Source organism: Palaemon carinicauda, chromosome 32 (genome assembly GCF_036898095.1).
Source record: "Palaemon carinicauda isolate YSFRI2023 chromosome 32, ASM3689809v2, whole genome shotgun sequence".
NCBI lineage: Eukaryota > Metazoa > Arthropoda > Malacostraca > Decapoda > Palaemonidae > Palaemon > Palaemon carinicauda.
The window spans coordinates 26210859-26227719 of NC_090756.1; the positions used below are offsets into that span (position 1 = coordinate 26210859).

Sequence of the window (16861 nt, forward strand, 5' to 3'; positions counted from 1 at the left end):
TTCTTTGTTGATGTCGGCTACCCCCCAAAATTGGGGGAAGTGCCTTGGTATATGTATGTATGTATGTATAAAAACTACCCACACGAGTCTAAGTCTCTTAAAAAAAAAAAAAAAGACTTATGGTAAATAAAGATTATGTTGTTTTAATCATGTACTATTGTATTACTTTCTACAACCTTATATACTAATCCTAAATAATTCATAGCAAACAGAAATACTGTATCAATAAAACTATAATCTTTCAGAGAAATGTATAAAAAATGTTATTCATAGCAACAAAATTATTAAACTTCATCTTTATTGAGTTCTTTTACAGTTCCACCTAAACTTAACCTTTTTACCCCCAATGGACGTACTGGTACGTTTCACAAAACTCATCCCTTTACCCCCATGGACGTACCGGTACGTCCTTGCAAAAAAATGCTATAACATTTTTTTTTTGCATATTTTTAATAACTTTACGAGAAACTTCAGGCATTTTCCAAAAGAATGAGACCAACCTGACCTTTCTGACAAAAATTAAGGCTGTTAGAACAATTTTACAAAAAAATATATTGCAAAATGTGCTTGAAAAAGAAAACGCCTGGGGGTTAAGGGTTGGAAAGTTCCAAATAGCTTGGGGGTAAAAGGGTTAATTATCTATTCATATATAAATTTACAAGAATGACACAAATAAACTAAGAGGCCCTCGATAAGTGAGACGTCTTCCAGACCTCCTTAAAACAGGAAACTAAAATGACAAATTCGAAGATAATTTGTATTTTTCCTAACCATACAAACCTTAGCTATTTACAAAGGGGTTTACTTTTAGCGCAGCTGAAATGACGAGCCAATAGTTTTTAACGAGGGTTAATTACCCCCGCGCTAGTTAGTGGGGGGTGGGGAAGGGTAGCTTGCTACCCCTCCCCCCTCCACACACCGGTGACTTGCTTCACTTCACTTAGAGGTAGGACTTGACTTGGGGGTCAGGGATGGCGGGCACATATGTGTAAATAGCTAAGGTTTGTATGGTTAGGAAAAATACAAATTATCTTCGAATTTGTCATTTGTTCCGTAACCGAAATACAAACCACGCTATTTACAAAGGGTGACTTACCCCTTAGGAAGGGTGGAAAGTCCCCAGCCTTACTGACTTCGGCTTGCCCGGGGGCTCGATCCCTTAGTGAGCAGCACTAGAGAGAGGGAGCCCCTGTACCTCACAGGTTCCTAGCATCGCTAGGAACGAGTGGCCTACATAAGTAGTGTGAGGAGGAGAGTGTGACTCGTCCTATGAAGTTGACCTTGAGACCTTCAGATAGGAATTCTAGGATAGGACGTTCCCCATACCACCTCGTCAGGGTATGGGAGACGCAACAGTATTAAGCTTAATACTAGGAGCACAAAGAAGCATGGGTTAACTGCAGAGGTCGAGGTCAGCTATGCGAGGACCAGGATGCTGCTTCCCCAAGAGAGGGGAGAATGAAGAAAGAAGTAAGGGTCAGACATACTCTTTCATTCACACAGACTAAGACCGGGTAACAACGCCCTCAACCTACTGCTACTTGTCCAAAAAGGAGCCTGAGGTTAGACCAGCTGTTGTGCAGCCACCACAGGGCCGATAGAGAACGTATCGAGGCTCCTGTGGGTCACGTCTTGCAGGTAGTGGGCTGTGAAGGTCGTTTGACGCTTCCAGACCCCCGCTTGACGTACCTGCGTCACAGAGAAGTTTCTCTTTAAGGCCAGGGATGTAGCAATACCCCTGACATCGTGGGCCCGAGGGCGACGTGACGGAGGAGGGTCAGGATTCAGGGCATGGTGGATAACCCTTCGAATCCAAGCAGAGATGGTGTTCCTTGTGACCCTCCTCTTTGTCCTGCCTGTGCTCACAAACAAAGCTCGCACATGAGGAGGGACTGCAGCCGTTCTCTTCAAGTAGTACCTCAGACACCTCACTGGGCATAGTAGCAGCTGGTCTGGGTCGTTTGTTACAGAACGGAGACTCGCGATCCTGAAAGAGTCGAACCGAGGATCCGGCACTCCAGGATTCTGAGTCTTGGCCACAAACTCAGGGACGAACCTGAACGTTACCTCCCCCCATCCCCTTGAATGGGCGATGTCGTACGAGAGACCATGAAGTTCACTAACTCGCTTGGCCGAGGCCAAGGCGAGTAGGAAAGCCGTCTTCCAAGACAGGTGGCGATCGGAGGCCTGGCGTAATGGCTCGAAGGGAGGTCTCTTGAGAGACCTGAGAACTCGAACCACGTTCCAAGGAGGGGGTCTCACTTCCGACTGGGGGCAGGTAAGCTCATAGCTACGTATGAGTAAAGAGAGTTCTAGCGATGAAGAAATATCCACGCCCTTCATTCTGAAGGCCAAGCTTAAGGCTGAGCGATAGCCTTTCACTGCCGAGACAGAAAGGCGCATTTCTTCTCGCAGATACACAAGGAAGTCCGCTATTGCTGGAATAGTGGCATCGAGTGGAGAGATACCCCTTCCACGACACCAACCACAAAAGACTCTCCACTTCGCTTGGTAGACTCCCTCAGAGGACCTTCGCAGGTGCCGAGACATTCTCTCTGCAACCTGTTGCGAAAAGCCTCTCTCCGCGAGGAGACGCTGGATAGTCTCCAGGCGTGAAGCCGAAGCGAGGCTACGGCCCTGTGAGGGACACCGGAGTGGGGTTGTCTGAGAAGCTCGTGTCGTGGAGGAAGCTCCCTTGGGAGTTCCGTCAGGAGTTGCAGAAGGTCCGGAAACCATTCCGCGTGATGCCATAGCGGAGCTACTAGAGTCATGGAACAGTTGACCGATAGTCTGGTCCTGTTGAGCACCCTTCTCATCAGACAGAATGGTGGGAAGGCGTACACGTCGATGTTGTCCCACCGTTGCTGGAAAGCATCTTGCCAGAGTGCCTTGGGGTCCGGGACTGGTGAGCAGTACAGGGGCAGCTTGAAGTTCAAGGCTGTCGCGAACAAGTCCACCGTCGGGGAACCCCACAAAGTCAGGACTTTGTTGGCTATCTGAGGATCCAAAGACCACTCGGTACTCACTATCTGCGAAGCCCTGCTCAGACTGTCGGCGAGCACATTCCTCTTGCCAGGAATGAAGCGAGCTGATAGTGTTATCGAGTGGGTTTCGGTCCACCTCAGAGTCTCTACTGCAAGATGGGATAGCTGTTGCGAAAAAGTGCCTCCCTGCTTGTTGATATAAGCCACTACCGTGGTGTTGTCGCTCATCACCACCACGGAGTGACCCGCCAGGAACCGTTGGAACTGTTGAAGGGCCAGAAAGACGGCCTTCAATTCTAGCAGGTTGATGTGTAGGCACTTTTCTGATTCTGACCAAAGGCCTGAGGCCCTCTGGTTCAGAACGTGCGCCCCCCACCCTTCTTTTGACGCGTCCGAAAACAGAGTCAATTCCGGGGGAAGGACGAGAAGACTCACTCCCTTTCGCAGGTTCTCGTCGGCCAGCCACCACCGCAAGTCCGTCTGTTCCAGAGACCCCATTGGGATCAGAGTGTCCGGGGAATCGGATCCTTGATTCCACCGGGACTTGAGCCGCCATTGAAGGGATCTCATCCTGAGGCGGCTGTTTGGAACCAGACGGGCCAGGGAGGATAGGTGGCCCAAGAGACGCAACCACGATTGGGCGGGGAGTTCTTTTCGCCTGAGGAAAGGTTCCGCCACCCTCCTCAGCCTTGCTATCCGGTCGTCTGATGGAAAGGCTTTGTGGAGATTGGTGTCTATTAGCATGCCTAGATAAACCAGTCGTTGGGACGGCTGCAGAGAGGACTTCTCGAGGTTTACCACGATCCCCAGATCCTGGCAAAGATCTAGAAGCCTGTCTCGGTGTCGAAGAAGGGTCGACTCCGAGTCTGCTAGGATCAGCCAATCGTCTAGGTAACGAAGGAGACGAATGCCGTTCCTGTGCGCCCAAGTCGAAATCAGGGTGAAAACACTGGTGAACACCTGAGGAGCTGTGGAGAGACCGAAACACAGCACCTTGAACTGGTAGATCTTGTTGTCTAGGCAGAATCTCAGGTACTTCCTGGAAGACGGATGGATTGGGATCTGGAAGTACGCATCCTTTAGATCCAGTGTACACATGAAGTCTTGTGGTCTCACCGCAAGTCTGACCGTGTCTGCTGTCTCCATGCTGAACCGGGTTTGTTTGACAAACCTGTTCAGAGCCGAGAGATCGATGACGGGTCTCCAGTCTCCAGTAGCCTTCTTTACAAGAAAGAGTCGACTGAAGAAGCCTGGAGAGCCGTCCACGACCTCCTGGAGAGCACCCTTCTCGAACATGGTCTTGACTTCGGCCTGAAGGGCCAGCCCCTTTGCCGATCCCATGGCATAGGAGCTCAACGACACTGGATTCGCTGTCAGGGGAGGTTGAGATGACGTGAACGGGACGCGATAACCTTGGCCGATCACTGAGATCGTCCAAGCATCGGCCCCGAGATGTTGCCACCTGCGGACGCAACGCTGAAGGCATCCCCCCACAGGTGGACACGCAGGGGGACTGCCACCCCTAGGGCTTGCGGCCGCGGCCGCCACCCCTAGAAGTCTTGCCTCCCCTGGAGGACTTACCACCCCTCTTGACCTTGGCTGGAAAGGGCTGGGGCTTAGACACCACTTTCTTAGCTGCCGGTGCCTGTTTTGGAGCCTTACGAGGCTGTTGCTGCTGTTGTGGCGGGGCTGGAGGCTTATAGGGCCGAGTTGTAAGGGCCCTGTGGAGGAGGGAGTCCGTGCTGGATTTCCTCCACCTCTCAGCCGTTCGCTCCAAGTCTTGAGGCTCAAACAGGCTCTCCCCCAGGAGGGAGGCATGTCGGAGCCTACACACATCTACGGCGGGGACCTTCGGATGGAATCTCTCGGACACAGCATCGCGACGCTTCAACACCGAGTTGGCCCACAGGGTGGTAACCTGGTGCGCCAAGAACTCGATGGAGCGGGTGCCCGAGAGCAAGAAGGTCTCTAGGGCCTTCCTATTGGTCTCCTTGGACAAGTCCTCAGATCGCAATAGGATGCCCAGAGATCCTAACCAGAAGTCCAGCCACGAAGTGGCCTGCATGGCACACTTAGCGACCTTCTCGTGGTTAAGGATCTCTGCCGCCGAGAACGACACCTGCCGGGCAGAGAGTTTCTCCAAGGGAACTCCCTTCGCCAGCTCCTCCACAGAGTGATGGAGCGGAAGAGCGAGGTTGTGCTCACCCAGGATCTCGAAATACCTCCTCTGCTGAAGGCGAGGAGGAGGGATGAGTTTGTTCCCGGCAGTGGAACGACTGGAGGAGGCAAGAAGTGCGAGCTGAGCATTGGCCCTAGCTCTGGCACTCTTCAGCCCCCGAGACCAGGGCAGAGCTGCACTGGTCTTAGGGGCCTTCCGAACGTCGAACACTTCATCCAGAATTGTGTCTTTGCCTTCACGGGGGGGGATGACTGGATCCGTAAGACTGTTAAGTTGCCTTATCAGGCTTAGGACCAGCCAGAAGGCATGTTCGGACTCTTGCTGTTCTCCTCCCTGCGGGCTGGCAGCTAAGTCTCCTGCCCCAGGAATCTCTTCCTGGGGTGATACGTGGACATTCCCCTGGGTAGTCGTGGGTTCCTGTCGAATCCTTGCAGAGGATTTAGGGATGGTCTTGGAATCCTTGGGCTCCCTCCTAGGAGGGATACAGGATCCCAACAACGAGGTTCGAGGGGCCCCTTCCTCACGAGACGATTCTCCTGCCTGAAGCGAAGTCTCCCCCCCTGGTGCCGGGGGGAAGACTACCGGTCCACTGGACTCACCTGAGGACGGAAAGGCCTCGTCCACGGGAGAAGGAGAGAGTACTCGTGCAGGAGAGGGGACCCTCGAGACCGACCTCTTGGGAACCAACTTCGCCCTGGGGGAAGTCACCACGAAGTCCACTCCTCTCTTTCTCTTCAGCGTAGGAGAGACAGCCGCTGGTTTGTTACCCTGGCCGGCGAGTGCTGGTTTCATAACCCTCACTAACGCCCGTGCCAGCGGACCAAACCAAGTCTGCTGCTCAAAGGACACAGAGTCCGAAATCCTCGCTAAGGTGAAAGGGATCGGGCGATCCTTTGGAGTGGACACGACGGTACCTGCCTGAAAAGAAGGTGGGGAAGAATGCTGTAATGACCTGTCCTCGTCCTGCAATACCAACCTGTGCTTGGATGGAGGTGATCCCGAGTGCCGTCTAGGAGCACGCGTCCCTGCTGCTACCACCGGCTGTGGAATTCGCCGCGAACTATGGTCGCGCGAGGGTGAACGGTCGCGCAAAGGCGAATGGTTGCGCGGGTGATCGCGCGGGCGCACAGGCGAGCGGTCGCGCGGGCGCGCAGGCGAGCGGTCGCGCGGGCGAGCGGGCGCGCAGGCGAGCGATCGCGCGGGCGCGCAGGCGAGCGATCACGCGGGCGCGCAGGCGAGTGGGCGTGAGGGTGGGCAGGTAAATGAACACGTGTCCGAGGCGACGAACGCAAGCGATGGCGCGACGGCGAGGGATCGTGCTGCCGCGTAGGTGAAGAAGATCGCTGGCGATAATGACCACGTGATGGTAAGCGATGGCGAGCAGCATGTGTAGGTGAATGATTGCGCGCAAGAGGGCGGTCGTTCAGGGTTGCGCGATGAGGAGCAGCATGCGTAAGCGGGCGATCGTTCAGGGTTGTGCGATGGCGAGCAGCATGCGCAGGTGAATGATCGCGTGAAAGGGTGCGATGGTGATCAGCATCCGCAGGAAGGCGATCGTTCAGGGTTGTGCGATGAGGAGCAGCATGCGTAAGCGGGCGATCGTGCAGGGTTGTGCGATGGCGAGCAGCATGCGCAGGTGAATGATCGCGAGAAAGGGTGCGATGGTGATCAGCATCCGCAGGAGGGCGATCGTTCAGGGTATTGCGATGAGGAGCAGCATGCGTAAGCGGGCGATCGTGCAGGGTTGTGCGATGGCGAGCAGCATGCGCAGGTGAATGATCGCGAGAAAGGGTGCGATGGTGATCAGCATCCGCAGGAGGGCGATCGTTCAGGGTATTGCGATGAGGAGCAGCATGCGTAAGCGGGCGATCATGCAGGTTCGTGCGATGGCGGGCAGCATGTGAAGGTGATCGCTGGCGAACTGGTGATCGCTGGCGAGCAGAAGGTCGACGCGTGTCCTGTGAGAGGATAGGTTCACGAGCAGGAACGGGAAGATCGCTGGCGCGTTGGCGAACATGTGTTTCTGACACACGCGCAGCACGATGTTGCGTAGCCACAGGACCAGGTGGATGGTGAGCAGGGAGTTCAGCAGGAACTAAAGGGTGGTCAGAGACCGCAGGGCGATGGTCCTCAAATGAGCGCTGACGCTCGGAAGAGAGCTGACGAGCAGGAGAGCGCTGGCGAGGGGGGCGAACCTCAGGAGAGAGCCGACGAGCAGGTGAGCGTCGGCGAGCAGGAGATCGTCGACGAGCAGGAGATCGTCGACGAGCAGGAGATCGCTGGCGAGCAGGAGAGCGCTTGTGCGCTGGCCCTGCTCGCGTAAGGGAAGAATCCCTTAGCCCCGAAGGGACCGTTGCCCGTCGGGTGACGAGTTCTCCAGAAGGCGAAGATCCGGCAGGAGATGGTGAGCGGTCCGCAGAGAGGTTCAAGGAGGGCGGAGCAGTCGGTTGAGGCTGACGAGGAGAGTCCCCCCCGGAGGACGAAGACCCAAAAAGGCGCCTCTTAGTCCCCCTGTAAGGGGAAGGGAGGCCCTTGTGGCGTAGAGGGCGGTGAGCCTTACGGCGGAGGCGGCCTCGGGGGAGATCGTCGGGACCATCGGTCCTCCGAAGGGGAGTCTCCTTCAAAACACTTCCCTCAGAAGGAAGCTGGGCAGCAGTCGAGACCGAAGGACTCACTTCCCCCTTCGAAGGATGCACGGAAGGAGGAGGAGAGCCTAGAGCACCATCACCAGCAACAGCACCTGCGTCGGAAGGCCCAGCCACGTCGGAGGCCTCTGTCACCACGACGTCGACAATAGACAGAGGGTCTACCTCCGCTACCACCGGCGACTGTTTAACAGCGGCCCCCAACGAGACAAGGTCAATAAGAGCGACCCTGGAGGGCAAGCCCTTAAGCCCCAGGGACGACCAAATCTGCAACAGATCATCACTGGATAAAGTATTATTATCAATAACCTCCCCCGGAGGAGGAGGGGGAACCGCCTCGCTATGGGAGGCGACGCCCTCTCCCCCCACCGAAGGTAGGGAAACAGAACAAGGGCCTGCGCTCCCACTCGGACGACTCTCCTTAGGAGGCGGACGAGGGGGAGCTTCGGAGGAGGTTTGGGCGGCGGAAGAAGAGTCCCGAGAACCTTCCTCCTTCAAGGCTAACCCCGGAGGAGAACGGTCTCTCTTGGACTTCTTCTTACGCCGACGGCCAAACCTCTCCCACTGGGAGGCAGACCACTCCCTGCACTCACGGCACATGTTATCCTGGTCGCACCGTCGGCCCCGACATTGGGGGCAGAGGGTGTGAGGATCCGTAATCACGTCCGACATGAAAGTCCCACAAGGACGGCCGGCAACTCCAGGGCATGTACGCATATTAAAAAAAAAAAGAAAATAACTGAAGGTCAACTTCCAACCAATCACACAAGCTGAAAAGAAAAAGAAGAAAATTAAAGGCTGTCACGAAGGCGATGAACAGACACGTCTGATCACCGCCGAGCCAAAAGTGAAGTGAAGCAAGTCACCGGTGTGTGGAGGGGGGAGGGGTAGCAAGCTACCCTTCCCCACCCCCCGCTAGCTAGCGCGGGGGTAATTAACCCTCGTTAAAAACTATTGGCTCGTCATTTCAGCTGCGCTAAAAGTAATCCCCTTTGTAAATAGCGTGGTTTGTATTTCGGTTACGGAACAAATGTAAAATTTGATTACCATATAAGATTGCTAGGTTTAGTCTAACAATGTTAAAAACCAAAATCAGTAAAGGTATTAAGATGGTACCCAGGCAGACAAATCACAAAATCCTCATAAATTCTACCCGAAATTCTAATTCTGTTCATTCTTGTAGCACCTTCGTAGTACACACCTATGGAAAAAAAGCACCTCACCTCACTACTTGCAAACATGATTGCAATACAAGTGGAGTATGTATAATACTGTTTTCTTAACCCTTTTACCCCCAAAGGACGTACTGGTACGTTTCACAAAAGCCATCCCTTTACCCCCATGGACGTACCGGTACGTCCTTGCAAAAAAATGCTATAAAAATTATTTTTTTCATATTTTTGATAATTTCTTGAGAAACTTCAGGCATTTTCCAAGAGAATGAGACCAACCTGACCTCTCTATGACAAAAATTAAGGCTGTTAGAGCAATTTAAAAAAAATATACACCAAAATGTGCTGGGAAAAAAATAGCCCCCTGGGGGTTAAGGGTTGGAAATTTCCAAACAGCCTGGGGGTAAAAGGGTTGATAGCTTGAGAATACTAGTCGTGTGTCTACGTTTCGATGATTTCCTTGAGTGTGTCTACTTCAATTGTACCATTATTGCCAGCAGGTATCCAATTTCTCAATTTTATTCTATATATTTCATCATCAGCAACTTGGTGTATTAACTTTTTATCTTTTAATAATGAAGCAATCTCTAACTTCAACAGTACATCTTGTTCTGTTGCAGCTTCAAAGACTACGATATGTCCCGGAAAACGGGAACACTAGATCATACTTCCTCTAGATAGATTTCAAATGTATATTTTTTCTCCTGAATCATAATTTATATAAACATAGCAAACACTAAGTTTAATACCTCTATCGGCACCAACACATACACAACTGTACAAGGTAGAAAAAGACATCTTTTAGTGGCCTATGAGTTAGGGAAATCAAGAACGTTTAACTCACGAAACCACCGATATATAAAATCAAATGGAGTAAAAAATCTTCCATCATTCAATTTTAAATTAAATTACATTAGAAAAAGCAGCCCTATTGTCAATCTACTTGTAAATTTCTTTTCCCCATTCAAGTACAGGTTCGTATGTGATTACAGGCCGGTGCAGACCGCAGCATGTATCCCATTCGATTAATTTTTTTCTGTACCTTAGACTTCCTTAGAATCTCAACTTATCAGGACCTGTCAAAGATTTGATAATCGTTAGAACATCACAAATTTTTAAGTAATTTGTATTTTTCCTAACATACTTACCTAGAACTACCTTCTTAGGAGTTACTGGTAACTCTACATAAGGACCTGTCAAAGATTTGATAATCATTAGAACATGGTGATTAAATCTTGAAGTTTCTAGCGATAAGATATTGATTGGACTTACATTTTGTATTCTGGCCAATTCCATCTTTCATACTGTATTAGCTACAGGCTCTATTCGCAATCTTCTAGTGATTTATATTCGTATGAAAGAATGGGATTATGTTAATTTTAGCTTGAAGTCAAAATACTACAGTACTTAATAATCGATTTCCCTTTGGCATACAGTACTTAGTACTTGGATTTACCACTAACCTTGATAAAGAACATTTAACTTATACACAGAAGCGTATGGTACGCAAGAGAGTACAATATTTATTTCAGAATTTTGTGCAGTGTCAAAAATGGAGTTTCGTGACAAATATTTACAATGCACACCATTTCTCTCTTTAATTAATCATTGTCCCTGTGTTTGCTCCAACAATTTTCTCCATTTACTCCTAATATTATTAGATTTGAGTGGATGGATGGAGTGGAGAAAGCTGTAGGTGATAGGAGGATAGATGTGAAAGAGGCCAAGTGCTAGAAATAGTAATGAATGGCGAGCGATTGTACCACGATTCCGGAAGGCCCTGCTGCTTCCTCCAGTCGCCTTGGTGACCGAGGTAGCAGCAGTAGGGGATTCAGCGTTATGAAGCTTCATCTGTGGTGGATAACGGGGAAGGGTGGGCTGTGGCACCCTAACAATACCAGTGAAACCTGGCTGTATTCCTCGTCAGGCTAGGAGGAGCTAAAAGAAGAAAAGTTTCCCTCTTTTTTTATATATATCACGTACCACCAAAAATTGGGGGAAGTACCTTGGTAGATATAGATTATTAGATAGAAGGTTAACACCCAACCTGGTCTTAAGATCAGACATTTATTAACTATTTTTTGACAGCTCTCCCTTATATGAATGAGTAGCACCTGGTGTTATAATTTTCTTATTTTGTGTCTTCCATATTTCATGGTATTATGTTTCCATTACATTTGACTCTAAGAATATTTGATTCATTGAAGTTTTTTCTTAATACCAGGCACTGGAACCAATAATTTACACAAACATCTTCGCATTTATGACCTGTGGAGCAAATTAGTTTATCAAAATAAAAAATATTGCATTCGCATTTATAGGCAAACGTTGGGACAACCTATCAGCATACACAGTTTCCCATCCCTTGTGTTCCAAGATATTATTTCAAGCATAAGACTTTCCTCTCTGCATGCAAGAAGCCGAGAGAATTGTTATGATGAAGGTCTTAATCCACAATCCGTTCTAAATGCAACAGCGACCCTTTCACTCTGGAAACTACCAACCAATATTATGAACTCTGATGAAATTGATTGCACAGTTTGCCACATCCCAACACATCGAATGAACTTATTTTCTATAGTCCATTTCTTTTAGCGATGCATATTTGCACCGACTCGCAGCGGTGCCCTTTTGGCTCGGAAAAGTTTCCTGATCGCTGATTGGTTGGACAAGAAAATTCTAACCAATCAGCGAACAGGAAACTTTTCAGAGCTAAAAGGGCACCGCTGCGAGTCGGTGCAAATATGCCTCGCTAAAAGAAATGGACAATAGTTGGGTAGTTTCCTTTATATCGTGTAACAAAGTTTCATTACATTGAAACCTTGAAGATAATTTACTTCACATTATACAATGTTGAATTTGAAAGTTTCCCTTCTGGAAGATGGAGTTCTCAACAACTAGTTGCTACAGCACCAACGGGTTGTGCATTACGCAGGAAACCATAAATGAGCAAACTACCACACCAATGGATCCTCATACATTTACATGAAGTTTCGTCAGAAACTAGTTACGAACTAGGACAGGGACACGATCCTTTCACGTACCTCAGCCTGTTGCTACACAGTACGGAAAGATTTTGGGAAACTAAATTATAAATATTCCTTTGAGAGAAGGACTTAACAAAAGGAAACTTCATCAAGGTGCCAAAGTCCGTTCAAGCGAAGATGAAACTAGTTACAAACTAGGACAGGGACACGATCCTTTCCCGTACGCGTACCTCAGCCTGTTGCTACACAGTACGGAAAGATTTTGGGAAACTAAATTATAAATATTCCTTTGAGAGTTCCTTTGAGAGAAGGACTTAAGAAAAGGAAACTTTATCGAGCTGCCAAAGTCCATTCAAATGGAGATTTCAACACCATTGAGTCCATATCAATTCTGTTGCCAAAGACACATTTCAGATCTTGGGTAAGACACGGGACACTTTTCTCCGAGTGCTTCTCTTTACGTGAACCAAATAAAAAGATGGATTGATTAGTGACAAAAGAAACTGTAGATTTATCTTTTTATGAAAGAGTTACACCCATCACTATTTGCAATAGCATATTACAATCAAATCTACAATGCATGGAAATGTATTATTCTCTTCAACCAAAGAAGGTATATAGAGCACTTGCTACCAATTTATATATAATGGCACAAATCAAGTCTTTAAGTAGATTCTGTTAGGAAATACAGTACACTTGATAAGAGGAAAAATATAGGTGTAGAAAAAATAGAGAAATTATTAAAATGAATGTGTACTATAAGAACAGATTTACATAAAAATCCTATGATTATTTTGCAATATCAAAATATTATCCAATTAGTTTTTATGGATTTAAAGATTAAATGTCAATTCTAAATCTTCTATGTACATATGAATTTAGAGTAAAATTAAAACAGATACATATGAAAAAGAAAAAAATATCTTTACTTATAAAACCTGCTACAATAGATAACACAAAACTCCGTTTTAGTTAAAACTTACTGTACAGTTAGCCTTTTATAAAGAAGCATGATCTATATTACTCCAAATCTATAACGTCGGGTTTTCCTGATGATTTTTCTTCTTTGGGTTTCGGCTTCGAAGGCTGGGGAGAAATCCCTTTGTTTTTCTTGAAGTAGGAAATGATCGAGCTCTTCTGCGGCGTACACGTGTCCTGGCTCTTCGCCGAGAACAGGTTCTTCTTTTTGCTCTTCTTCCCGCTGACCGGCTGTATTCTGGAGGGCGTGTTTTCCGCCGCCGAGGACGACGGGGTGTTGCCGAAAGAGGCCGAGGCCGTGGCGGGGGTGTCGGCGGACAGCGCGCTGCCGATGGGCGTCGTCGTCCCCGGGGTCGAGCTCGGCGAAGTGTTGGTGCTGGACGGCGTCGAGGGGATCTTCTTGGCGAATGCCGTTATGGGGCGGATCTTCTTGGCCTTCGGAGTGTCGTCTTCGCTTTCCGCCTCTTCCTTCTTGTCGTTCAGTAGTTTGTTGACGTACGTCCACGAGTTGGCTATGCTCAGGTCTCCCAGGCCGTATTCGTCTCTCTTCTTCTGGGAAACGTACCTGAGGCAAACGGAAAACAACATCACATTCATTTCTAATTAAGTGTCCCCTAATTACATTAATAATAATAAATTGAACGTCAATATACATACATACATATACCAAGGCTCTTCCCCCAATTTTAGGGGGTAGCCGACATCAACAAATGAAACAAAAACAAAAAAGGGGACCTCTACTCTCTACGTTCCTCCCCCCTGTGGCCGCGGGGGCATAAAAACAATTAGAATAGCGCCAACGTTATCCCTGCGTGTCGTAAGAGGCGACTAAAAGGGACAGGACGAAGGGGCTGGGAACCCCCTTTCCTGTATCTACATCCTGTGAGACATCGAACGTCAATATAGATCAATTTAATTCCAAGTTAAAATTTTTTTTTTAAAGAAAAGGAGAATTCTAACGATCATTTCTTTTCAAGCATCCCCTAATTACATTATTGAAGATAAATTGAATGGAAATACAGATCAATTTAATTCCAAGTTGAGAAAAACTTATTTTTTTGAGAAAAGGAGAATTCTACTGTATATCTCGCTGTATAAGGGGCTCCAGAGATAAGTTGACCCCCATACCTGAGTAAATTCTTTTGATTTTGATTATTATCTGAGATATAAGTCAATCTTTAAAATACAAAACTCGCCGAAATTATCGTCTAGTTTTGGCATTAGTGTACGAGTTATCATATATAAATAACTGGGCATCAATTAAAAAATACTGGTAAGTTATTATCATTATTACTAGCTAAGCTACAACCCTAGTTGGAAAAGCAGGACACTATTAGCACAAGGGCTCCAACAGGGAAAAATACCCCAGTGAGGAAAGGAAATAAACTATATGAGAAGTTATGAAGTTAAAATAAAACATTTTAAGCACAGTAATATTAAAACAGAACTTTTATCTATATATACAATGTTCTACTTGCCATATAAAATAAAAAATACATACATACATATACCAAGGCACTTCCCCCAAAGTTGGGTGGTAGCCGACATCAAACAAATCTCTTTGATGTCTTACAGGGTTATAATACAGGAGAGGGGGTTCCCAGACCCCTTGTCCCGTCCCTTTTAGTCGCCTTTTACGACACGCAGGGATAACGTTGGCGCTATTCTAATTGTTTTTATGCCCCCGCGGCCACAGGGGGCATATAAAAAATATGGCATATAAATAACAATAGATTCGTTTCTCTGCATACTTTTGATTGCGATACGAACAAACAAATGAACGTTATATAGGACAACCCTTCCTTTAGGGATGATTTTGAGGGGCTAAAAGGTCAACGTTTACGATGATATGCAGTAATATATTGTAAAAACAATGTTTCTATTAAACCACTGACAGGTTATTCATGTTAACCCTTTTACCCCCAGGCTTTTTGGAAATTTCCAACCCTTAACCCCCAGGGGGTTATTTTTTTCCCAGCACATTTTGCAGTATATTTTTTTTTTAAATGCTCTAACAGCCTTAATTTTTGTCATAGAGAGGTCAGGTTGGTCTCATTCTCTTGGAAAATGCCAGAATTTTCTCAAAAAATTATCAAAAATATGACAAAAAACAAAAAATTTTTATAGCATTTTTTTGCAAGGACGTACCGGTACGTCCATGGGGGTAAAGGGATGGGTTTTGTGAAACGTACCAGTACGTCCTTTGGGGGTAAAAGGGTTAAAATCTATAGAGATGTTCTTATGACCTCTAGGACATAAGGCCTACATGTAAAAAGGTCATTCTCTCATGCCCCAAGGTCAAGAATTATCAGGCAAAGTTTAACATTTATCTTGGGTCCTGTCTGGGATTTATCCAAGGGTCCTACAATGAAATATGCTACTTATAACTCGGCGTCAATGACCTCCAATGTCAGGATGCCAGAGAATACTAGATCCATCAATCAATGATCCTTATAAAATAAAATTCAAGGTTATAATCCTGTTCCGGATACAAAATTGATCAACACAAGCATGCTCTCTGACCTGGGGTTAGCCTCAGGGCGCGTATCACTCCACCCGAGGTTACCCCTCATAGAAAACGAGACTAGGGTAAACGACACAAAACTCTGGTCGGTTGGGAGGAGATCCCAGATACTCCTGAGAAAGTAGTTCGAGGTAAGTACTCCGTGTTGGAACAAATAACTTTTGGAGACCACATCAAGTACAAGATCTTACCAGCACATGTGATGGCGAGCCTTTGCATCGTCCAGACATCTTTTCCAGCTTCCTAATTCCTGGATTTTTGCCTCGACCTTCCGTTTGGATATATACACAGTTCTTGAAACTGAAATGAAAAAGGTAAATGTAAAATATATAATGTAGCAAATGCAATTATGTCTGGAAATGAATTATTTCATGTATATTCATAATGAGTTAGTAACTGTAAGTGATTGACTATTTCATAAGCTTTATTCATTAACTAAGTGATAAAAACAAACGAACAGGCTTGCTATTGTAAAGAAAGAATTAAGTTTTATTGAGAGAAGAGAGAGAGCGAGTGAATTGTTAAGTAGTGATGATGAAATCCGATAAGGATTGCATTTTTGTAGTAATAACCGCCTTGTTTGGGAAGGCGCGTACAAGTAATAGCCGCCCCAAAAGCAGGTGACTCACGACCACAAGGGATCGGCCATTTTGAAAGACTGTGTGACAACACCCAAAGTTGGACTATAAAGCTAAGCTTCACAATTACCCTACTACATCATTTTGTAAATGCTAAGATAAATAAGGGACAACGTGAAATAAATGAAATGGACATTTGAAGTCTAAATAATTCCAGTTCAAGGAGTTAAGCTATTTAGGGCCCAAGTAAATCTAGGTTAAAACTATGGCGTTGCACCATGAGGTAAAAGTTAGAAGAGCTTGGAAAGAAAGATGAAAGAAAGGAAGTGAGAAAGAAGTTGAAATATATAAAATAATGACAATGTTGCAACTCATGAAGTGCACTGAGAACACCATCTTCAAGTGTTAAGGGATGTGGTGGCCTGGTGATAGTATCGTTGCCTGGTGATTACCAGACTGGGGTTCGAGTCCCGCTGAAACTCGTTAGCTCCTTTGGTCGCTGCAACCTCACCGTCCTTGTGAGCTTATAGGTCTATCTGCTGAGTCATCAGCAGGCATTGGTCTTAGTCTGGGTGGAGAGGGGGCTTGGACACTGATCATATGTATATATGGACAGTCTGTAGGGTATTATCTTGCTTGATAGGGCAATGTCACTGTCCCTTGCTTCTACCATTCATGAGTAGCATTTAAACCTTTAAAGGTACTCTAGTTACTTGTGGTTGAGCTCAGCCTGGTGATTTTTAAAACAGAACAGTGCACAACTTCCTTATGGTTTTGTACATTACCTTCCTTGAAGAACACTTCTCTAACTAAT

At 46.9% G+C, this 16861-nt stretch overlaps 1 protein-coding gene across 1 annotated transcript in view; it reads right to left on the reverse strand.

Annotated features, from left to right (window-relative positions):
• Positions 1-12358: 12358 nt before the first annotated feature.
• LOC137625356 (dentin sialophosphoprotein-like) overlaps positions 12359-16861 on the reverse strand; it is a 30379-nt gene continuing 25876 nt past the window's right edge. The window contains exons 12-13 of the mRNA XM_068356216.1: positions 15661-15769; positions 12359-13510 (exon numbers count right to left, since the gene is read on the reverse strand). Coding sequence (XP_068212317.1) covers positions 12988-13510; positions 15661-15769 — 632 coding nt within the window. The 3' untranslated portion in view covers positions 12359-12987. The remainder of the gene's footprint in view (positions 13511-15660; positions 15770-16861) is intronic.